Here is a 23945-nt window from a genome sequence, read left to right on the forward strand (position 1 = left end):
TGTCTCAGAGAGGGGACCACCACTCGCTCTGGGAGAGTTAACTGCTCCCTCACCCGTCAAAGTTCGTACCAGTGCAGTAAAACGAAGGGGGGGTTTGGAGTGAAAAAAAAACAACCAACCCTGAATTTGTGGCTCTTCTTCAGTAGCTGTATGTCGTGGAGCACAGGATTGAACTTTTTTTTTTTTTAATTTTTTTTTTTTAAGATTTTATTTATTTATTTGACAGAGAGAGACACAGCGAGAGAGGGAACACAAGCAGGGGGAGTGGGAGAGGGAGAAGCAGGCCTCCCGCTGAGCAGGGAGCCCGATGCAGGGCTCGATCCCAGGACTCTGGGATCGTGACCTAAGCCGAAGGCAGACGCTTAACGACTGAGCCACCCAGGCGCCCCGAACTTTTTTTTTTAGATTTTTTTATTTTTAAGTAATCTCTACGCCCAATGTGGAGCTCAAACTCACGGCCCCGAGATCAAGAGTCACATGTTCTCCCGACTGAGCCAGTCAGGTGCCCCAGGACTGAACTTTTTGAGCCTCAGTTTCCTCCCCTGAAAAATAGGAAATGCTAAGAGTGACAAATGGCTCTGAAGCTGCTTTCACTCCACCGGCCACCCCACACCCCCCCGCCCCATTCCCTGAGCAGCATCTTCTGTCTCCCGTTCTCCTTCCATCCCAACTCTGACTCTGCCCCTCCCCTGGGGCTCCACCTTGGATATGACGTGAGCAGCATGAGCTCCTTCAATAGAATGGGGAATGAAGGAGAGGCTTGGGAGAAGATGCCTGGCTGCAGGGAAGCCGATTAGAGAGGGGAAAACATGTAACTGTGAGAAAAAAGAAGCAATTAAGAGATCAATGCTGGGCTGGACCGGGCCAGGGAGAGGATTGGGGGGTGACAGCTCGGCCACCGTGTTCTGTTGCTCCTTCCCGAGATTCTAGCAGGAGGGATAGAAGTTAGAACTCTGGAAGAATGCAACTATATCAGGCTGATTCAGGGGTTAAGAGGGAGTGGCGGGGGGCGGGGGAGAGGCAATAGCACTGGCGAAGGGGTGGAGGGAGGCAGACCCTGGAAGTTTCTGCATTAATAGCAGGGGAGAAGTGCTGACCTTCACTGGGTCTGAGGACCAAGGTGATGGGTCAGCTGCAGCTAGAAGGAGGACAGAGGGAGAAATGAGGACGGCAAGGGATGCCAGACTCACCTCCCACTGCTCAGGGGCCTGAGTCTAGTTGTCTCCGGGGGTGTGGGAGGGCCAGAGAAGCACCTGCCTGAAATGCTTCTGGCCTGGCAGTTGAGTCTGAAGGTTTAAAGGGCAAGGAGCTGGTGTGTGAACAATGAGAAGGAGACTCAGAGACCACACCTACTGAGCTAGATCCAGCATGGACATTTTGGTACAAAACATACACAACATCATTCCTTAGTGTGCCCAGCTCAGGGGCTGTTGAGAAGTGGGCTGCTGGATAACATACTGCAGGTTTGTGGTGTGTGTGTGTGTGTGTGTGTGTGTGTGTGCGTGCGCACGCGCGCACGCAAGCACGCCTGCAGCCTATATCCTCCTTTTTCTTCACCAGCCTCCCCCCTCCCCTCCAGCCACCCTGGGATTGGTGATTCGCAGCCCCTCCCCCAGCCCCCCAGACCCTCCCAGAGCCTTTATCTGGGAGCTGCCCAGGAGTTCCTGCCACATCCTCAGATCCCCTCCACTCCCTGTCTCTCTCTCCACGGAGGCAGCAGCACCACCAGCGCACGTGTGTGTGTGTGTGTGTGTGTGTGTGTGTGTGTGTGTGGTGGGGGAGTGGGCAGTGCTCCCAGCCAGCTCCCTGATCCTGTTAGACCATCTGCCCTAGGCTCAAGGCTGCTCCACAGGTAGGCACGAGTGGGAGAATGTTGGATGGACTGGAGCTGGCACCAAAGGACCGAGGCCAGAGTTAGGAGGGAATAAGGGACCGGAGGGAATAGAGGTGGCAGCTTTTGATCTCGGAGCAGGGTACGGGGAAGGGAAGCAGAAAGTGCTCTTAGGGGTTGAGAACCAGTAATGTTTGGAGCCCGTGGGTTCAGACTGATTCTTCCAATACTAGAAAGTTTTGCCTAAGTCTTGGGTTATCTAGTGCTGGAAACTAGAATCCAGGATCCCTCCTTAAGCTGACTAAGAAGGCAGACCTGTGCGTGTCCTACGAATCTATCATCCTCTTGTGGGGACTAGTCTGGTGCTATTGCCACATGGCTCATTGCCAGGTGCTCAGTGTGGGGAGATGTGTGATGGGGGAGCAGGGACGCTGAGCCCAAGGACTGGCCGTCCTGCCCAGAGATACTCTCCCCGGACCAGCGCTTAGATGGGAGAGTTGGGGGCTGGGGAAGCAGGGTCAAGACAGGATGCGGGTCACAGAATGTCTCCTGCATCTGCACGTGTGTTGTATCCTTCTCCCCTGGTTTCTGTCTGTCGCTCTGCCCTCCTAGGCACCATGCGGAAGGCCCTGCTATTTGCAGCCATTCTGGCCATCAGCCTGGCTTACAGTTTTGGGGCTGTCTGGGAGGACTCACAGGAGCAGGTGGTGCCTGGTGGGGGCCACAACAAGGTAAGGCACCCCGTCTAGCTGAGCCCACCCTGGCGGGGCACTGGGCAACATCACGAGAGCTGACACTCTGCCTGTTCCACAGCAGTTGAGAGGAAGGTGGGACAGGCACACTGGGAGTTAGCTGGGTGATCCGTCAGAGCGTGGGTTTCCCTGCCTCTCTGGTGGTCTCATGTTCTCACTGTCTCTAGGCATGTCTGTAAGTGTCTCAGTGCCTCCGTGTGTCTTTGATAACCCTGTACCTAAAAAGTGCCCTACGAGTATGTTGTGCAGTTGGTTGATTGACCGGTGACTTGGGGGGTTGGATCCTGGAGGGGTAAGCTAGGGTGGTCCTGCTCAGTTTCTAGGGGGGCAGATCCTCTCCACTCCCTGGATGGGATGATATGCAGTCGGAAATTCTCTCCCAAATGGTCATTTGTATGCTATTTTACCTATCAGTTATGTATATTATTTTGTTTTCAAAATTCAAATAAATTCCCTTATCCCCTGCTCATCCACCCCCAGTAACATCAGGTTCTCCTAAGACCCCAATCCTTTCTTTCCTTTCTCTTGCCCCCACTTTAGCCTCTGCTTACTCAGGATAGGGGGCAAAATCCCCACAACACAGACTGAGCTCAGATTTCCAAACTTTCTCTAAGAAAAGGAACAGGAGTTGTCAGTGATGGGGTACAGGGGGAGAGCAGGGAGGAAGTCTTTTCAGGGTTTTGAAATGACAGCAATTACATTGGTACACATGCTTTTAAGATGATTATAGATGGAACTTATTACAAATTCAGTGTGTGAAGTCTAACTCCTCTCCAGCTCAGATCAGTTTAGCATCTCATTACAGGAGGTGGGTAGAATATTTGAACAATTTGGGAAAAGTGGCTGCCTAGGAAGCCGTGTGCAGGACAAAGAGAGAAATCAATCTTCATCCATATGTGTCCCAAGGCACGATAGGCTACCAGTCTTGCAGGTGGTGGCCGTTGCACCAGATCCAAAAGACCAGAATCTCTTCAAAAATAGGAAAAATAGGTACGCCTGGGGGGCTGAGTTGATTAAGCGTCTGCCTTCAGCTCAGGTCATGATCTGAATCGAGGCCCACATGGGCTCCTTGTGCAGCGGGGAGCCTGCTTCTCCCTCTGCGTGTGCTCTCTCTCTCTCTGACAAATAAATAAATAAAATCTTTAAAAAAAATACAAAAAGGGGTGCCTGGGTGGCTCAGTCGGTTAAGCGTCTGCCTTCGGCTCAGGTCATGATCCCAGCGTCCTGGGATCGAGCCCCCGCATCAGGCTCCCTGCTCAGCGGGAAGCCTGCTTCTCCCTCTCCCACTCCCCCTGCTTGTGTTCCCTCTCTCTCTGTGTCTCTCACTGTCAAATAAATTAAAAAAATCTTAAAAAAAAATAGAAAAAATCGGGGTGCCCAGCTGACTCAGACGGTAGTGCATGAGACTCGTTGATCTCGGGGTTGTGAGTTCGAGCCCCACATTGGGTATAGATATTACTTAAAAATAAAATCCTTTAAAAAATACAAAAAAATACACAAGGAGTGCCGCATATGGGCTGGACACTATGTTTGGAGCCAAAAGTTCCAGCTGGAGATAGTCAGAATATCTGGAAAAATTTTTCTAAGATAAGCTTGCTTCAAGACCTTTACCTCTTGGTCAATGAAAGGGAGAGATTGCCATCCCACCCCTTCTCCCCGATGGTCTGTGAGGAAGAGGGAAATTAGGGTGAGGCGAGGGTAGGATATATGTGTGCCTAGGCAACCGGGTTGGTATGTGCAGGGGTGCATCCCATGTGAATGTGCTCTGTGTGTGCTCAGCAGCCCAAGGACATCTGGGCTTGTCGAGAGAGAGAGGCGCCGCTGAGACTCAAGGTGAGACTCTCCAAACATGATCATTGTCATTGTCTCTCTGCTCCTGCAATTAACTGGCTGTGTGGTGTGTGCCCACCAACACTCAGCTGTGCCCAAGTTGCTAAAAAAAAAATCACCAAGGCAATGAAGGGCCCCTGCCTGGCAGCGGGTCCAGAATGGGGTTCATTTGTGGGGGAGAAGAGGAGTCATTCTGAACACACAGTCTTCCAGAAATTCCAAATTCAGTACAGAAAGGAGAGAGGGAGAGACAACCAGAGGCAGAAACCTATGGAGAAGAAAAGAAAGGTGGTGGGAACCATAGGGAGAGAAACATCCACCACAAACATGGCGCAGGGTAGGGGGATTTCAGGATTGCCACTGAGCACTGGCTGCCTACCTACAGCCATTCCGAGGACTGAGGCCTGTGTGTGACTCCATCACACAGAGGACACCTGCTCTGAGTGATGGGCCTTTCTTGGAATTCATGGCTCACTCACCTAGTGGGGCAACCATATCCTGGGGCAAGCTGCTTCCTGATGTGCCAAGGAGAACAGAACCAATGGCCCTTCTCACTGAGAGGTGGCAGTAGTTAGGAGAGAGCCCCGAGAGACAGTCCCCTTTGAGCTTGGGAGATATAGTGACCAACTGTCCCAGTGTTCCCAGGACCACCAGCTTAAGCACTGAAAACCCCACATCCCAGGAAAGCACTCAGTCCCAGGCCAACCAGGACAGTTGGTCTGCCTCCAGGGATGCCCAAGGTGCTCCCTTTTCCAGGACTTCTCAAATCTTGCCATGCATACCAATCACCTGGGGGCCTGGTTACAATGCAGGTTGTCTCAGTAGGTCTGGGGTAGGACTGAGAGTGAGATACTGTATTTCTTTTTTTTTTTTTTTAATTTTTTTATTCTTATGTTAATCCCCTTACATTACAACATTAGTTTTAGATGAAGTGTTCCATGATTCATTGTTTGTGCACAACACCCAGTGCTCCATGCAGAATGTGCCCTCCTAAATACCGAGATACTGTATTTCTAACAAGTCTCCAGCAGTGATGCTCCTGATCTGTGGACCACACTTTGAGAGCCCATTTCTCTTCCAGTATAAACCAGAAGAAATTCCAAAAGATACAGGATGTCAGGTTCAGCTATGATGGGCTCAAGAAGAGGCTGTCCTTTGTGGGGAGGGGTGAGTGGATTAGGTTTGAACCTCCTGCCTCAGCCCTCTTTGTTTCTGTCCCTTAGAAGGACTTGGACCTCTACCAGTTGCCCTCGTCCTTGCTCCGGAAACTCTATGATGGCCGCTCCGTCTCTCTGGATGGATTGCTCAAAATGTTGAGCAAGGCTAGCATGGGTAGGAAGCAGCCCTGGGGAGAGGGGGTGGGGGCCAGGATTCTGATGATTAAATAGGCTTGGGAGGAGCCTTCGGGTGGGATGGAGACTGGAGATGGCTTGGTGAATAATTGAGGGTTGTGCTCTGAACCCCCTCTGACTGTCACTTTCCAGATTCCATTCCCCACTGACACACTGTTCTTGTTTTCACAGATCCTAAGGAATCGCCACTTCCCCAGAAACGTGAGTAGCGTCTTCTCCCTCCCTGTCTCTGCTGACCGCATGCTACAGCTCCATGGGCATGGGTCTCAGTGACTATTCTGGCTGGCCTCATCTCAGCTGGCCCAAACAATATGCCAGCTGTAACTCCTCAACCAGACTTTCCTGGGCGTGAGGGGTCACTGGGAACCAGGAGGAAACAGGTGTGAGGAGCGCGATGGACTCTCCCTCCATCAGCTGGTCATTGGGAACAAGAGAATCTCTTGGTGGCTGTGAAGATTCTAAGCCAGGCACCTGTGGGGGCAGAGAATTCTTGAAATGTGGAGGAGGGAGAGGTGGGCAGAGAGTGTGGGCTTAGGGGACAACCTGTTAACTGGGGAGTCAAGCTGTGGCTTTGATAAAGAACCAAAGACCAGAAACCCAAATTCAGAAGTCTTGACACATGTCTGGGAGAATGCATCCCCATCCCCCCACCTACCCCCATGATCACTGTTGGCAATGTTGGTCTTTTTTCTACAGGTGACATGCATGACTTCTTTGTGGGGCTTATGGGCAAGAGGTATATCCAGCCAGGTAGGAGTGTGTGGAGGTACAGTGGGAGGGTTTAGGCTGCTAGCAAAGATATGGCAGAAGTCAAGGGCCTCCTATTTGTCACCAGAGGGAAAGGCAGGACTTCTCTTAGCTATAGTGAGGGTTCCTCGGCCCTTCTACCCAGTCAGGTTGGATCCACAGTCCAGCTCTCCCTGGGAACATAATGGGGAAACCTTTATAAGATAGTCCTGCTGTAGCTGGGAAGGAGTTGGGGGGGCTGTCCTTCCTCCCCATCTCCCAAACACACTGTGCCTCTTCTTCCCAACTCTGTCTTCCAACGCTGCCCTTAATGGCTAGCGCTTTGCTGTTGGGTCAGGGTGAAGGTCACATTCAGAAAAATCCCTCCTAACTACCCTGTTTACTTTACCCCAGACACTTCTATTGATGTAAACCAAGAGAATGTCCCCAGCTTTGGCACCCTCAAGTATCCCCCCAGTGTGGAATGAGGTAAGGATTGTTGGTTAGCAAGAGGAGAGGGGACTCTGTGTGTGTGTGTTGGGGGGGGTTGCCAGAGAGGCATTTCCTCTGATGCTACAGGCATTAATACTCATAAATTTGCCCTAAAATGCACTGTCAGTGCCCAGCACACTGTTGGTCAAACACACCATCACTCAGAGGTGCACACTTGTCTGCAAGAACATGTGCACACATGCGCGCACATGCACGCACACGTGCCCCACTTTCCATCTCTTTCCCCAGTATCATGGACCCTGGCTGACTCTTGAGCAGGCGTGGGTGGTGGGACATGGGGAATGAGGGGTTTCCCCTATGGCTTCTCTGATGGTCAACTTCTGTCATTCGGGTTCCATTCTCTCATTATCTGTATACAAGATGGAGGCACCATCATCTGATAGTTGCAGGCACCACATCCAACTCAGGTGAAGTGTTCTGCCTCCTAGGTAGGCAAAAACCATTCAGATCATTCAGAATCTCAGGTGACTGGGTCTAGTGTGTAATTCTTCACAAGGGTGATTTAGGAAGAAACGCAAGGGACTCTGAAATTTAATGGGGAGTAAGTAGAAACCATTATCTTAGTTGCTCTGGGTAGCGTAATGGCTAAGAGCATAGCCCGAGTTTGAATCCTGGATCTGCAGCTCACTGGCTGTGTCCCCTTGGCCAAGTTACATAACCCTTCCGTGCCTCAGTTTCCTCATCTGAAAAAATGGGGGTGATAATATTATTTTGCAGGGTTGTGGTTTTGAGGATGGAGCATAGGTAGTGTTTGGAACAGTGCCTGGCACATAGTATAGAGCTGTGTGTTGGCTGTGTTATGATTATTGTGGTCTGGGAGGTGTGGGTCATGTCCCAGTGTTCCCCCTGGCTGGCTCTGGTCTGTCTGCTTTAGAGCTGTCTGGGCTGGACCCCGGGCTTGAGTGGGCTGACAGATCTATCACTTGGTATGTGGGTATGAGAGTCCCCAGGGAAGCGTCTAGTCAAAACATGGAAACTTCCATCTCAACCGCATCTTCCCCCACACGGCAATAGCAGCCCAATGGATGGCTTTCTTTGCATTAGCTTCTGAAGAAAGACGGTGTGGGGGGAGAAAAAGAGAGGGGTTGGGAAGCCTATGTTATCAGGGAGAGACTCCCGCCCCTCTCCCTGTGTCCCTGTTACCCACAGTCATTGGTCTCAGGGGAGACCAAAGGAGCAAGAGTTCTCCATGGCTCTCGATGAAGCCGCCTGTGCATGGCTCCCTGGGCCTGGAGACTAGGTCTAGCCCCCTATTCAGTGTTGGGTGAGAGGGCACAAAGAGCCGTAATAACCGTAACTCGCTGATTACAGGGTACTTTCCGTATCATTTTGCTCTCATTAGATGGTTATTTCAGTCCTGCTGACCGCCAGATAATTATACGGGCAGCTCTATCTGGATGACATACTCTCCCCCAGCGTTATGCATCGGCCATAAAGATAATTACAGTGCAATTTTGCCATAGTATTTTATACAAATGGTGGAAACAAGTGCATTGTGGAAATCTACTTTTAATGCTCGCTGGTGAAGCCAGGCTCTTTCAGAGGGGCCAGTCGCATAATTGCAGCCTTCGTAATCTCACCACTGATGGAGCATTCTCAACCTGTTAGGTGCCAGGGAGAACAGCACATAAAGTCCCTGGGGGCTGGCATTTAAAGGAGATTAGATGAGATGGATCAACACAGATCATTGGGTCATCTTATTTCATTCATGTGAATCTGCTAACAAAGGAAGTGATCCCTGGGCCTGCGCTTCCTCTGGGAGGTTTCCGGAAAGAGGAGGAGGGCATGGGTGAGCCTGGGGGAGCATCAGCATCAGGACTCATTGAATGGGGCTATGTGTGTGCCTGACTCATGGGGATGCAAGGATGATAGGAACCCTGCCACTACATCCTCCTACATGGACTACAGACCTTGCCTATGAGTGTCTCTAAGTAGCATGGTAAACATGCAACCAGGAAGGGGCACTCTCCTGCAGCTAGAAGGGTTCAGTCCTCTAGTTCAAAGGCTACACAGAAAGCTGAGGGCTAAGACTTCTATTCTCTTTCTTCCTCCCTTACATACCCACCCCCGACACACACACACACACACACACACACACACAGCCCGGCTTCCGCAGCCGGTGGTTGGTGGGAGTTTTACGAGACAGAAGATGTGATTTCTTTTTTTTTTTTTTTTTTTTTTTGGTCCTCAGCACTCTACTTCTGGATCCCTGGGCTGCATCGTGAAGACACCTGTCACCCCCTCTCAACCCCCAGCTGCATGTGCTCCCATTCCCCTTTCTTTCCCCCATCCTTGTAACACTCTTGTACTTTGACTCCTTCCCCATCCCTCTACTCCACCGTGATGTAGAAACCGCAGAGTGAGCATCCTCAGTCCCCTTGGGCATTGACTATAGATTCCCCTGGGGTTTCTGGAGTGTCCTCCGTTAAAAATAAGACGCCTCTTTCTACTCCTCAACAATAAAGGATTTTCACACATGACCTAGAGTGTTGTATTGGTTTGGTTGCCGGCGGGCGGGGTGGGGGTGTTCTCTTCCTTAACTCTTCCAGCTACATCATACACACATACATGATATGCACACATACATGTATCATATTATCAATGGAAGCATCTTTATTTTGTACACATATTGATTTTCCCAACAGTGCCTTAGTCATATAATTAGTATTGGAAGATTTATTTAGTAATTTAAAAATAAATGAATGAATTTGGAAGATGGTTTCTAATACTCAAAGACTTCCACAGACTAGCTTCAGATAAAAGAAAAACCTATTCTGAATGGCTTGTCTGTATTTCGTGGATGAGCCTAGGAGACATCAATCCCTGAATCTGACTCTACTTAGAGAAGGGCGGGGGGTGGGAGGCAGGGCTGTGCAAGGACCCAGCCACAGACGAGGATGAATCTATAGAACTGCACCATTTCTCTGTCTGCAAATGTCAAGTAGGGGTCCTCTAACAGGACATGGAACGAGATGGTGACCCATATACACTGTTTACGGTGTAGCAGGGCTCTGGACAAGCCAACAAGACCTGGTCTTGCTAGGATGGGGCATGGATGGGGAAGTTACTGCAGAGACCAAGAAGGGAGCAGATATCTTCAGTGTTAATTGGCCACCTTAGTTATTTTAAAGGGAAAGCATTTGTTTCAGATTCCTCTACAATGTAACTCATACTAGGTCTAGCAGTCCACAGAATATGTAAGACGCTGAAATGAGATGTGTGAGCGTCTTTTATTTATCTGACGTGCCAACTATCATAGCCCAGGGATCCCAAGGGGTGTTCTGTATCCTAAGGGAACAGCCTGGGAAATCTTTGGATTCCTCTGTTTCGCCTGGTGCGGAGCCTGGCCATGCCCCTGACCTGCCCTGATTCAATCAATGTCAACACTCCGCTCTCCCAATGCAGTGTAGAGACCGCACCATGGAGCCAGAGGTGGCTTCCTACAGGTCCTTCACCCCAGTGAAAGTTCTCTCTTCCCAGAGCGTGCATGGGGCAACTTTGGACCCACAGCTGTACAGTGGGGATGGGGGAGGAGAGAAAGCTCAGCTCAGTGTCCCTTGGGTCAGGTTTATTGCTAGAGGTCAAAGAACGTTCTTACCCGAGCCTCAAGCCTTTCTTCAGTGAGTCATCACATTGGCTTTTCAAAATTATCTATCTAGAGGGTTTTAAAGTGGGGTAACTTTTGCAGAGTCTGGGGAATTTATTTGGGTCATGAAAGCTTCAAGAGTTGGTTCTGCTCAGACTTGGGAGATGGGCGTGTGTGCTGAGATGACGCAAGTGTTTTGCCAAGTAGGAGCATAAATGCAGAAAGGTTGCTCTCTGGTGGGACCGACAAAAATTGCAGTCCTGGGGCTTCCAGGAAAAATGAAGTCAAATTTTAAGCCTCATTCCTGTTTTTGTACTTGAAGAATGTGTCAAGGAATCCTGGCTCTCCTCTTCCTGTTGTAAAGAGGTTGGTGCCTAAGGAGACCTGGCCAAAAAGACCTTGACCGAATTTCTGGCCCTTCTCCGTTTAGCTTTGTGTGTGTGTGTTACTGGGATTGCATGGCGTTTTACTTTATTTATTTATTTAAAATATTTTATTTATTTATTTGAGAGAGAGAGAGAGAGCACACACGTGCACGTGCACACAAGAGGAAGAGGGAGAGGGAGAAGCAGACCTCCCGCTGAGCGAGGAGCAGGATGTGAAGGCAGGGCCTTGATCCCAGGGCCCTGAGACCAGGACCTGAGCCAAAGTCAGGCAACTGAGCCACCCAGGAGCCCTGCATGGTGATTAACTTTAAAAAGATTTCAGTCTTGGGGCGCCTGGGTGGCTCAGCCATTGAGCGTCTGCCTTCGGCTCAGGTCATGATCCCGGAGTCCTGGGATCGAGCCCCGCATCGGGCTCCCTGCTCCGCGGGAAGCCTGCTTCTCCCTCTCCCACTCCCCCTGCTGTGTTCCCTCTCTCGCTGTGTCTCTCTCTGTCAAATAAATAAAATCTTTAAATAAATAAATAAATAAATAAATAAATAAAATAAAATAAAAAGATTTCAGTCTTCACAGACCTGTACCCTGAAACAAATACATTATATGTTAATAATAATAAAAAAAAGACTTCAGTCTTAGAGGTTCTGAACGAATTGTAATGTGTGTGGAAGGGTGGTTTGGCCACGCCAACAAGCAATGCCATTACCCTATCTCCCCAGAGATTAGATCAGACTCCACAGGGTAAAGGCTCAGTCCTGCAAGACTGCCCCTCACACTTCAGATGCCACTGCAAGTCCGGGTTGTTCCCTGTGCTTCTGACCGGCTACAGACTGGAGGTTCCCATGACTCCCCCCTTAGGTTTGATGAATTCGCTAGAGCGGGTCACAGAACTCAGGAAACCTGTCTACTTACTAAATTGCCAGTTTATTATACAAGGACACAACTCCAGAACAGCCAGATGGAAGTGATGCATAGGGCAAGGCACAGGCAAAGGGACGTGGAGCTTCCACGTTCTCTCTGAGTGCACCACTCTCCTCTCCCCGACCCCGCATGTGTTCATCAACCCAGAAAACTCTCGGAACCCCGTCCTCTTGGGTTTTTATGGCGGCTTCATGACACAGTTGTGATTGATTACATCACTGGCCATTGGCAATTGATTCAACCTCCAGCCCTCATCCTTAGGTGTTGCCCCAAAGCCCCCAATAACATAACAAAGGACACCTTTATGATATTCATCACTTAGGACGTTCCAGTAGTTTTAGCAGTTCTTTGCCGGAAATGGGGATGAAGACCAAATATATATTTCTTATTGTAAATCACAACATCACAATATCACACGTATAAACAGTTTAAACTTTAATCTACACCTTTAGGGGGTTTTCTTAGCGCATGAAGTACATGTAGTGGGGTCAACACTCCAGAGATGGTTAAGACAGTTGGTTAGGAAGCTTGAAGAGGCCCACAACTCTTGCAGCCTAACATCTCAGAGTCATGCTGGAGGTTTGGAGTCTATCAGTTGCATGAGGTTCCACTTCGGGACACCCTCGTCACCTTGTCCAACTGTAGGATTTGGGCCTGCCATTGGAACATGTATCATGACCCTTTCGTGAGAGAGCTAAGTGAGATCACCTGCCCCCCAAACCACAAAAAGTTCATATGGCTGTTTTTATATTTCCTTGCTAATAAATATTACATGATTGGAATGCTTGCTTTCGCTATAATCTCCTACCAGTTAGTGAGGTTGTGGAACTGGGGACTCACAATCTCCCAAATGCATCAAGATAACTGATGGTTGCCGAACAGGCAAACTGTCTTAGATCAGTTGGCAACATCCTGCGTGTCCTCTTCTCATTCATCCATCCATCGAGGAATTACTGAACTATACCGTGTGTCTGCCTTGAGGGTTCGTGCTTGGCCGCCTTCTATCATCTGGTAGCGGACAGAATGTGATGGGAGAGAGGCTGAAATAGAAGGGTCCCAGAGCCTGAGGGGTTCCTATGATTGAGGAGGGAGAGTGGAGTGACCATGACTTCTAATGTGTTTGGTGGCCGTGGTGCTGGTGGGACGGCAGGCAGGGCACGTAGTTGTGGTTTGATGACAATCCTTGGGCAGGAGCATCTGAGGAGAGGATTTGGAGGATCACTGCAGTGCTAAGGGAGAAGGGTGGGGAGAAGCAGCACAACTGAGCTCTAGAAACAGTTGGCAATGCGAGGGGGAAAATAATTTTCCCTCTACCCTTCTGTTTTTAAATTGATTAATTAATTTGACAGAGAGAGAGAGAGAGGGAAGGAGCACAAGCAGGGGGAGCGGCAGGCAGAGGAAGAGGGAGAAGCAGGCTCCCTACTGAGCGTGAACCAACTGAGCCACCCAGGCACCCCTACCCTTCTTCTTTTTTTTTTTTTTTAGATTTATTTATTTGTTTGAGAAAGAGAGAGAGAGCATGAGTGGGGGGAGGAGTAGAGGGAGAGGGAGAGAGAATCTCAAGCGGACTCCCCGATCATGAGCGTGGAGCCCTGTGTGGGGCTGGATCCCAGAGCCCTGAGATCATGACCAGAGCCAAAATCGAAACCAAGAGTCACACACTTAACTGACTGAGCCACCCAGGTGACCCCTCTCTACCCTTCTAAGTTCTTGGCTGTGACCACGCTATAGTAAAAGACAGATTAACAGGAGAAAAACAAATAGACGTTTATTTTTTTTAATTTTTTTTTAAAGATTTTATTTATTTATTTGACAGAGAGATAGAGAGACAGCACAAGTAGGCAGAGTGGCAGGCAGAGGGAGAGGGAGAAGCAGGCTTCCCGCTGAGCGGGGAGCCCGATGCGGGGTTCGATCCCAGGATCCTGGGATCATGACCTGAGCCGAAGGCAGCCGCTTAGCCGACTGAGCCACCCAGGCGCCCCCAAACAGAAGTTTAGTAACAAGTATACTTCCTATATACATGGGAGAAGCTCAGGACAACTGAGTAACTCTCTAGAATGGCCTCAGCCACCGCCTTAAATACCATCTCCAGCTAAAGACAAAAGAAGATATTGGGGGTGGGAGCCAGTTATGGGGGGGTTTCAGGCCAAGCACAGTAAATAAGGGGATGTTGTTATGCATATTGAAGTCCCTGCCTTCTCCATTGATGAGAGTTTCTGGAGATTTAAGTCATCCTTCTCTTCCTAGTACAGAGAGGGAGACACCCTTACAAATAGAGGTTTCCCTTATAAATGTAACTTCTATTCTGTTTTCAGAGCTTCTCCTGTGTCTGCTGTTTCTTATTTTTTTTTTTGAAGATTTTATTTATTTATTTGACAGAGAGAGTGAGAGAGGGAACACAAGCAGGGGGAGTGGGAGAGGGAGAAGCAGGCTTCCAGCAGAGCAGGGAGCCTGATGCGGGGCTCCCCATTCCAGGACCCTGGGATCATGACCTGAGCCGAAGGCAGATGCTTAACCACTGAGCCACCCAGGCGCCCCATGTCTGCTGTTTTTCTAAAAATAAGCAGCCTAGGGGTGCCTGAGTGGCTCAGTCGGTTAAGCATCTGCCTTTGGCTCATGTCATGATCCCAGAGTCCCAGGATCGAGCCTGGAATGGAGCCCCCAGTCGGGCTCCCTGCTCAGCAGGGAGTCTGCTTCTCCCTCTGCCCCTCATCCCGCTCTTGTGCTCTCTCTTGCAAATAAATAAATAAAATCTTAAAAAAAAAAAAAAAAACAAGCAGCCTAAAATAATCCTTATGCCAAAGAGGCATATTTGGGGTGGCAAATCCTGCTCCCCTTCAGGGAGGACAGGCTGCAGGGAACAGGTTTGGGCTCTCACGGTGCAGTGGGATCCTGTGAATTCCTTCCTTTAGCCACCAAGGTGGGAGGAAGGGCATCAGTGATTTTTCAGAGGGGATGTACCAGGGGCCCAGACCTCAAGTACTTGTTTATTCATTTGTTCATTCACTCAAGCAGGCTTTATTTATTTATTTTTTCAAGCAGGCTTTATTAAGCACCTGTCACAAGGACCAGGAAGTGTGCGGTGAGCACTGCCCTGAGTACTATCAAGAACCACAGAGCCCTGTCTTCAGGAAGCTCTCAGCCCAGTGCGCTCACAAGTTAACAATCTTACTTCATTTTTACTTTTTTCTGCAAAACTACAGTAGTGGCCGTTTTGCGAAGCTTCTGGGACGATGAGCCGTAGGACAGGGTAGAGGATGCGAGCTTAGAGTAGAGATAGGGCTTTTCACTTATCCAGGTCCCAGGGTGAGGACGGAATGGCCCCCGACCTCGTAGATCGGGGCACTTCAGGAAAACCGGGACTGCGGGGGTTGGGAACGTCCCCGCAGCTGCTCGCGCCGCGGCCAGGCCGGCGGTCCCCGGGCCGCGTGGGAGTGGGAGGTGGGGCCTTGGCGGGGGTCCCGAGTGGCGCGGTGGCCGGACCCCCGCGGCTGGGGGCGGGCGGAGTCTTGGGGGGAGGAGTGAGGGGGCTCCCTCCCGCCCCACCCGGCCCCCGGCCCCCGGCCCCCGGCCCCGCCGTTGGGGGGCGCTGCCTCCTCCCGGGCGGCTGGGGGCGCTGCGGCCAAGCGGCGGGGGGCGCTGCCTCCTCCGGGACGGCGGGGGGCGCTGCGGGCCGGGCGGCGGGGGCGGCCCGGGCCGGCGCGGCGAGCGGCGCGGCGGATGGAGAGTCTGGCCGCGGCCGGCGGCGCCGCCTCCTCGTCGGGCCGGGCACGGCGGGCCGGGGCCTTTGTGTGAGGCGGCGGCGGCGATGGTGCTCGGGCCCCGCGGAGCCGGGTAAGCGCGGCCCGGCGGAGGGCCGCCCCTGGCCGAGGCCCGCCCCCCGTCCCGGCCTTTCTCTCGCTCTTGCTTGGCTCCCTCCTGCCCGCTCCCTTCGGCCCGACCCATCATCCCCGGCCGCGCGCCGACCCGGGCCGGTCCCGCAGCCCATCCCTTCGCTCCCGTCCGGCCCGGCGCCCCCGAGACGCCCCGGGGGAATCCCCCGCCGTTTGGGGAGGGACCGAGGCGCTCGGTGGCCCCCAGATGGAGCACCCCGGCCCGATCCAACGCCCTTCTTCCTGGGTTCGACCCTCCAGAGGGGAGACTGCGGCACCACGGGATTGTTGGGGTGCCTTCTCGGAAGTTCCCAGTCAGCCCCCCTCCCACCCCCCACTCAGGCTTCCCAGTGTCCCAGCCTGATGTGTGGCCACCAGGGCCCGGGATCTGCTTCACTGGTATCCCAACAATGCGCAGAAGCTTCTTGGACCCCAGAAAAAGTTGGGAGTTTGTAGAAGGTGGTGAGGTGGAGAAAGGGGCTGCGTTGCGCCGGGCGAGTGGCGAGACTGAAGCCGCATGCAGCTAGCTTGTCTTCCTTAGGCATACAGGACTCGAAAAGGGGGGCAAGTGGGATCCAGCAAGCCTTTAGCAGTCTTGCCTATATAATTAGACGCCTTCTTAGGGCATCAAGTAAGTCTTTTAGTTCTGGTCAGCATATGCATAGATCCCAAAAAGGGTGGTTTAAAAAAAAAAAAAAAAGCATATTTAAGTAATAGTAAATGCTACAGTGTATTCTAGTTTGCTTTATTTCTCTGGGTCCTGAGTGTTTTAGCTTCATCCACAGCATACAGAGAAGGTGACAGAGAAGTATCTGGATGGCTCTGGGTTATGGTAGGGAGACATCAGAACTCATGAATGAGCAAGAGGTTTATTTAGGGACTGGAAGGACGGAACCCTGATAAGAAAATAAAAGAACAAACTTATCTTGCCCTCAGCAGCTAATGGAACTTTGCTAATGGTGTTCAAGTGCCGATATGGCATTTGGCATTGTAAGAGAAGTGAATGTACACAGTGAGATAGGAAAGCTTGTTTGGGGGAAGAAATTAGGAGATTAATGTGAGCCCGCCGTGTGGTGATGAAGTGAAGGATTGTGTCCGAGAGGTTGCCTCTGGCTTGGTGCTAGAGCACTAGCTTCTGTCCAGCCAGGCCTGCCACCTCTCTTACTGAGTCTTACAGACGGCCCTATCAGGTTTTTCTCAATACTTCCGGGTTTCGTTGCGAGGACTCTGTCTTTGGGAATATGCAGGGAGAGAGGTCACCGTCCCACCATTTGTCCTTGCCCCCAGCAGCTTGGAGCAGCTCGCCCTGTCCATGGGCTCCTGCTCCCCACCCAGGGCTTCGAAACACTCAGACTGGCGGTGTTTTCTTCTGCACAGCTCCTTGCTTGCAGGAATGTGTTTGGCCATCCATCTCTTCCTTTTACCGTCCACAGATGAACCGTGCTGATACAGAGGCAACTTCGTAGGAGCTGCTAAGATGGGCATGAGGATCAAACTGCAAAGCACCAACCACCCCAACAACCTGCTGAAGGAACTCAACAAGTGCCGGCTCTCAGAGACCATGTGCGATGTCACCATCGTGGTGGGGAGCCGCTCGTTCCCGGCCCACAAAGCCGTGCTGGCCTGCGCGGCTGGCTACTTCCAGAACCTCTTCCTGAATACCGGGCTGGATGCTGCCAGGACCTACGTGGTGGACTTCATCACCCCCGCCAACTTTGAGAAGATTCTGAGCTTTGTCTATACTTCAGAGCTCTTCACAGACCTGATCAATGTTGGGGTCATCTATGAGGTAGCCGAACGCCTGGGCATGGAGGATCTCCTTCGGGCCTGTCACTCCACCTTTCCTGACTTGGAGACCAGTGCTGTGGCCAAGCCCCTGGCCAGCGGCGGGGAGAGCCACTCGGGTACCCAGAGCTGTAGCTCAGCAGAGCCTGCCTATCCCCTCGGAGACCTCCGGGGGGGCGGGGAGCACTTTGGTCCCGAGAGGAACTATGTATTACCTAGTGATGCTGGAGGAAGCTGTAAAGAGGAAGAGAGAAATGTCACCGGTGACACTAATCATAGCCTGTCTTCCCTGCCACCAAAGGCGGAAGACCATGATGCCCCTGCTCCTTTCACCTCCGTTCCTAGTATGGTGACTCAGCCGGTCCTCGGCACCGTCAGCATGGGCATCCAAACCAGCACGAGCTCCTGCCAGCCGTACAAAGTTCAGAGCAACGGAGACTTCAGTAAAAGCAGCTTCTTCCCCCCTGACCATGCAATTGACATTACCACTGGGACCAACTCCTGTCTGAGCAATAGCGACCACTCCAAAGATCCGGGTTTTGGGCAGATGGATGAGCTCCAGCTGGACGACCTGGGGGATGATGACTTGCAGTTTGAAGACCCCACCGAGGAGATCGGCACAGCTGAGGAGGTGATTGAGCTGAGTGATGACAGCGAGGATGAGCTGACTTTTGGAGAGAATGACAACCGAGAGAATAAGGCCATGCCCTGCCAGGTGTGCAAGAAAGTTCTAGAGCCCAACATTCAGCTCATCCGACAGCATGCTCGGGACCACGTGGACCTGCTGACGGGCAACTGCAAGGTCTGCGAGACCCACTTCCAGGACCGAAACTCCCGGGTGACCCACGTTCTGTCCCACATTGGCATTTTCCTCTTCTCCTGCGACATGTGTGAAACTAAGTTCTTTACCCAGTGGCAACTGACCCTCCACCGACGGGATGGGATATTTGAGAACAACATCATTGTCCACCCCAACGATCCCCTTTCGGGGAAGCTGGGTCTGTTTTCCGGGGCAGCCTCCCCAGAGTTGAAATGCGCTGCCTGTGGGAAGGCCCTGGCCAAAGATTTCCATGTGGTCCGGGGGCACATCCTTGACCATCTGAACCTGAAGGGCCAGGCGTGCAGCGTCTGCGACCAGCGCCACCTCAACCTGTGCAGCCTCATGTGGCACACGCTGTCCCACCTGGGCATTTCGGTCTTCTCGTGCTCCGTCTGCGCCAGCAGCTTTGTGGACTGGCACCTCCTGGAGAAGCACATGGCCGTGCACCAGAGCCTGGAGGACGCGCTCTTCCGCTGCCACGTGTGCAGCCAGGGCTTCAGGTCGGAGGCCGCCTACCGCTACCACGTCAGCCAGCCCCGGTGCGCCCGTGGCCCTGACGGCCGGGCCGCTTCGGGGCCGCGACACCCCGCCCTCCAGAAGCGGAAGCTGCCCGCAGAGGAGTTCCTGAGCGACGAGCTGGCTCTGCAGGGCCAGCCCGGGAACAGCAAGTACAGCTGCAAGGTCTGCGGCAAAAGGTTTGCCCACACGAGCGAGTTCAACTACCACCGGCGGATCCACACGGGCGAGAAGCCGTATCAGTGTAAGGTGTGCCATAAGTTCTTCCGAGGCCGCTCGACCATCAAGTGCCACCTGAAGACACACTCGGGAGCCCTCATGTACCGCTGCACGGTCTGTGGCCACTACAGCTCCACGCTCAACCTCATGAGCAAGCACGTGGGCGTGCACAAAGGCAGCCTCCCGCCCGACTTCACCATCGAGCAGACCTTCATGTACATTATCCATTCCAAAGAGGCAGAAAAGACCCCGGACAGCTGACTGGGTCCCGGCAGAGCTACGGGGAGCTCCCAGGCGGCAGCCAGGACGTTGCTTTTCTAATGGCTCTTGGTCCCTCTCCAGCTGAAGTTTCAATTTGGCCTTGCTAGGAATTCCGTTCTGTCTTGCGGTTAAAGAAGAGAAAAGAAGAACGAGCACACGAGCTGTTACTGTTTTGGAGAAGCAACGGCCCTATCACGTTTACCTCCTTCCCTGTTCTTGCCCACGAAGGGCTGCGGTTTTGATCCTTCGGAGGCTGGTCTTGGAATCTGGTCAGGCAGGCGGTGTCGACTAGATCCCCTTTCCGAGCCTCTCAAGTTTTAGTTTACGGATAGGTTTTTATGCTGCTAAGAATCCAACCAACAGCCTCACTGAATAGAGGAGGTGGAGAGAGGTTTTCACCGTGGGTATTGTTGCCAGCTTGCCAACTGGGACACCCGGCTGTGAGAGAGATTTGGGGAATGTGGCCGCTCAGAAAAGACTGGTCCGCAGGGCAGCTCACCGCAGGTGCCAGGCCTGGCCCTCGGCAGGGCAAAGGCAGATGGGATGGGGGCGCCTGCCCGTTTCCACGCTCTGATCTGCCGATGGAACAGTAGACTCTTTTGGCAGCTAGATCCAGACTGGGGGCAGAGCTTTCTGTGTAGGTCAGAAAGCTTTGGGATGGATCCTTGCCGGTCGGAAGAGGTGTCCGACCGGCAGTGCCACCAGGAGGGGCGGCCCGGATGGACAGCAAGGGAGGCCCCTCTTTTCTCCTCGATTCCAAAGAAATACGATTTTATGGAGTTGTAGCCCAGGTGGCCAGGTAGGCCTTCCCTGTGGGGCAGAGAGGACAGGGAGCCGCTGTGATATAGTCATCTGTCACCTGGCTACCTCCGTCAACCTTGAGTGTCCTGGTGGAGAGGTGGGGATGTCTCTGACAGCAGCAGCCTTGCCTTAATTTACATCCAGTCTCCCACCTAGAAGCGTGTTTGACCTGTGGTGTAGATGAGAAGACCCCGTGGGGCGGCGGAGTGATGGACTGTGAGCCCTTCAGGATCGAAGGGACCCGAGTAACTGGTGGTGTGTAGCGGGATGTGCGGTCTGTCTGTCCCAGTCGGGTAACCTGTTGTTTACTTTGGGGTAACTGGCCAGGAGCTTTGGCAGCTCGCTTTTGACCTGCTGGAATTTATCCTGATCTGTCGTTGCATTGCCACCAGGGGGCGCAATTGGAGGGCAGCTGATGCAGACCCACCCTAGGTGGCTGGGATGGAGTCTGCCCAGTCCTTGGGGCCGGTTGGCTCCGTTCTTAGTGGCTTTTGAGGGGCTTCTTGCCCAAAGAAAGCTTGAGGGAGAGGGCCCTCGGATCTCGCATACTCACAACGTAGCCCCTCAGTAAGCTCCTACTACCTCACCCTGCTCAGGCGAGCTCTGGGAGTCCCTGGCCTCGGCCCTGACACTGCGCCTGGTGGGACTCAGCAGCACCCCGGGCTGTTTCACAAGCGAGTGGTTTTAATGAACTCACAGAGCCTTTTCGGACATTGATATTTATTTATTTTTGCTTTTATATACATACTACCCAGCATCTCTTTTGGATAAGTGACTTCAGGAAAATGAGTTTCTCCCCAGCAAGTAGCCATGTTCCAGGGGACAGTCCTGGCCAGAGATTTGAGAAACGGGGGCTAGGACGAGGGAAGGTGTCAGGCCTTTAAACAAACAAGTCCTTTTCTTTCTCTCCGGAGAGTCTCTTGCAGAATAAGCCCAGGGAACCCTTTAGGTAATGGATGTGAGTTCTAGAAAGTTGGGGCTTATTAAATTCCTAGGCCTTTCCTGCCTGCGCTTGAGTAGACTGGGGACTGGGTTGAGGGGAACAAGTTAAATGAAGGACCTTTTTGCACATTTTCTCATCCTTCCTAAACTTGGAAAGCTATATTAAGATATACAGGCAAGCCAAAGCTCCATCCCTGTTGGACTTGCTGCCTCTCTCCCTAGCCCTAAATTGATAAAGCCTCCCAGTTGGGGTGCCTGGCTCTCCGGTAGGGTGGCTGTTACATGAAGGGATTTGTACAAGTGGCCATTTTTCGCCATCTAAACTCAAACTTGTTACATGTTCCCTCAGGTCATTCTTGTCAGGAAAGCAGTGCTGAGACTTCATCCCTGACTGGCTTCCCCCTTTCTTTCCCACAACTGACCGTTGGAAATTTAAGAAGGAAAATGTGTGAAAAACCGCAGTCAAGTATCTGCTAAGCTTTTCAAGGCTGAGTGATCCCTCCCAGTCTGTTGATGAGGACTGATTTTGGAATGGGCAGATTTGAGAGAGGCGGTACTTACTAGAAGCCAGCCAAGGTGGCCGAGCATGGATCAGTGTGCTGGAGAAACCCTTTTCCTTAACGGAGGCCATCACGGATGCTGGGTAGTCTGTATACTTAACCTGAAACTGTGAAGTTTTCCCTTTTTTGCCAGTAAACCAAAAAGCAAATCCTTGAACCTTTGCCCCTGAAACACTAAACAAAAAACTGCACCCCCTGATCCTCCTGAGGCCAAGTGGTTGATCGGGGTGGCCTGGTTGGTTGCAGTCAGACATGTAGCAGGGTCAATAGCTCATGAGGCTTATTGACCAAACCCTGTTCCTCTGCTTGTCCCCATATTTGCGCCCCCCCCTCCCCCCGTTTAGAGTCATGTTTGCTGTCTCTGCCTCCAGCCCCCCCTTTTCCGAACTGTTTTACTTGAAACTCTTGTGTTGTGGCAAAGGGCACTCTGGGGTACCTGGTTGAAGGTATTCATTTTATTTTGAGTTTTTAAAAATTTTTTTTCAGCCTTCTGTTCTGTTGCCCGCTCTGCCTTGGAGCCCAGGTTAGCAGTCTGCTGTATTGTTCTGAGGTTCTGTCTGACCCCTGAATGTCTTTTCTCCTCCCTTCCTCCTCTTTCTTGTTCTGTACTCAGGACCAGCTACATAATCTGCAGAGCCCTTTGTTTAACAATGAAGAATTTCAAGATGGCGACTGTAGAGCATTAAACCAAGCACGAGGCTATTCCCAACCTGTTTCTTAAGGGAAAAAAGTAATACTTGTATGGCACATTGGAATAAACAGCCCAGGCTGCTTATGGCCACAGGAGGGGCTCCGTCTCCCGCTTCTCCTGTGACCCGCTGCTGGCCCACTGATGCCACAGTGCCCGCTGGGAAGCTCTGCTGGGTTGTGGTGTTTGGTCCTACGTTTTAAGACCCCAGCGAGTCTCTATAGTTCATGGCTAGGTGGAAAGAACGGAGGTGGGGGTTGGGCCCGGGTGACCCCTAAGAACCAGGAAGTGGGTAAAAGTTCTTTTTGACTGTCTTCCCTTCTGATCCATCAGCACCCCTTTGTCTCCAGGACAAATCTTTGGGCCTAAATACCTTCTCCCCAGTCAAGTTTAGCTACTGATGAATTTTCTTCGTCTTCTGGCCTCTTGCTGTGCCCTATTCCAGAGACTACTCAACTTTGGAAGTGAATTTAAATCCCTTTCTAGGTGGACACTGATTTTGTGGGCGTGGGAGTGGGCTGTGTGGAGAAGTCTGCCCATCTGGAGGTCCCCACACATCCTTTGGCCTCAGTCCTGCCCTGAGTGAGTCGGGAAGCACAGTGCACACAGCATTCATTTCACTGTGATCACTCGTTGTCAAACTTAACATCAGAATGAAAATGAAACTTTTGATTTCGATGTTTCTTTAACACCTTTCCCCTGTCCAGTCCAACCTCCCCTCCCACCTCCGCTAGCGAAAGTCTCTTATGAAACCGAGAAGAGTTGACGTCTAACTTCCTTGCATTAAATTAATAAGTACTGACCTCCTAATATTTAAGTGTTTACTATCTATTGCTGTAAAGTTTTGTATATTTTGTAAACTTCTTTTCCCAAATAGTAGATGTCTAAAGTCGTTGTACATCTGATTCTTTTATATTCCATTGTTCGGCACAAAGTGTGGTTTTTATTTAGAATAAAAAAAGGAAATTTGAAACAGGAATTCTTTTCCTATTGACTGGGGTTGCGCTGTCCCTTGAGTTCAGAAGATCGGGGCCCAACACTCGGTAGTAGAAGCATTCTGCTCAGCAGATGCCAGGATTCCTTTTTTTTTTTTTTTAAGGTTTTAGTTATTTTAGAAGAGAGAGAGTAAGCGAGAGAGAGAGCACAAGCCGGGGGAGAGGCAGAGGGAGATTTTATTTTTAAGATTTTTTAAAGATTTTATTCATTTATTTGAGAGAGGGAGAGCAAGCATGAGCGGGGGAAGGGAGAGGCAGAGGGAGAAGCAGGCTCCCCTCCAAGCCCGACCCGGGGCTCGATCCCAGGACCCTGGGATCATGACCTGAGCCAAAGGCAGACGCTTAACCAACTGAGCCACCCAGACGCCCCCATAGTTTCCTTTCCTGTAGCTGGAATTCCCCGGAGTTAACCTGCTGACCTGTTTTTAGTGGCAAATTAAGTCAATAACCCACCCTTTCCAGGGGAAACCTCCCTGAGGGGATCTGTCCTGCCAGCGCCATCTGATTCACTGATGTGGTATGTCGGAGAGGAGAGAGGCGGTTCAGGGAGGAGGTGGAGGTTTGGCACGGTCTCATGGGGTTGCTGACAAATGTA

The 23945-nt window shown here is 51.6% G+C and overlaps 2 protein-coding genes across 4 annotated transcripts; both read left to right on the forward strand.

Moving 5' to 3' along the window:
• Nucleotides 1-1130: 1130 nt before the first annotated feature.
• TAC3 (tachykinin precursor 3) lies at nt 1131-9472 on the forward strand. 2 transcript variants are annotated; one of them, XM_064591064.1, is made up of 7 exons: nt 1131-1852; nt 2444-2562; nt 5637-5745; nt 5937-5966; nt 6462-6515; nt 6906-6980; nt 9196-9472. In XM_064591064.1, exons 2-6 carry the CDS (start codon nt 2449-2451, stop codon nt 6977-6979), a joined length of 381 nt encoding a protein of 126 aa, XP_064447134.1. In that variant the 5' UTR covers nt 1131-1852; nt 2444-2448; the 3' UTR covers nt 6980; nt 9196-9472. The 2 variants fall into 2 exon arrangements, with proteins under 2 accessions (XP_064447134.1, XP_045723439.2); XM_045867483.3 differs by lacking the exon at nt 1131-1852 and having other exon boundaries at nt 1869-2562.
• A 6108-nt stretch (nt 9473-15580) lies between these two features.
• ZBTB39 (zinc finger and BTB domain containing 39) lies at nt 15581-23328 on the forward strand. 2 transcript variants are annotated; one of them, XM_045873162.3, is made up of 2 exons: nt 15581-15725; nt 17197-23328. In XM_045873162.3, the coding sequence occupies exon 2, from the start codon at nt 17241-17243 to the stop codon at nt 19362-19364; it is 2124 nt and encodes a 707-aa protein (XP_045729118.1). In that variant the 5' UTR covers nt 15581-15725; nt 17197-17240; the 3' UTR covers nt 19365-23328. The 2 variants fall into 2 exon arrangements, with proteins under 2 accessions (XP_045729118.1, XP_064447135.1); XM_064591065.1 differs by lacking the exon at nt 15581-15725 and adding an exon at nt 15732-16394.
• The last annotated feature ends 617 nt before the right edge of the window (nt 23329-23945 follow it).

Source organism: Mirounga angustirostris, unplaced genomic scaffold, assembly GCF_029215605.1.
Source record: "Mirounga angustirostris isolate CCGP_5_RB_7025 unplaced genomic scaffold, mMirAng1.0.hap1 SCAF_5, whole genome shotgun sequence".
Lineage (NCBI taxonomy): Eukaryota > Metazoa > Chordata > Mammalia > Carnivora > Phocidae > Mirounga > Mirounga angustirostris.

Coding starts and splice junctions, on each gene's coding strand:
- TAC3 (XM_045867483.3), top strand. CDS start 2,320: ATGGGAGAGTTGGGGGCTGGGGAAGCAGGGTCAAGACAGGATGCGGGT. Junction 2,563..5,636: donor CTGGTGGGGGCCACAACAAG/GTAAGGCACCCC, acceptor TCTGTCCCTTAG/AAGGACTTGGACCTCTACCA. Junction 6,516..6,905: donor CAAGAGGTATATCCAGCCAG/GTAGGAGTGTGT, acceptor ACTTTACCCCAG/ACACTTCTATTGATGTAAAC.
- ZBTB39 (XM_045873162.3), top strand. CDS start 17,241: ATGGGCATGAGGATCAAACTGCAAAGCACCAACCACCCCAACAACCTG.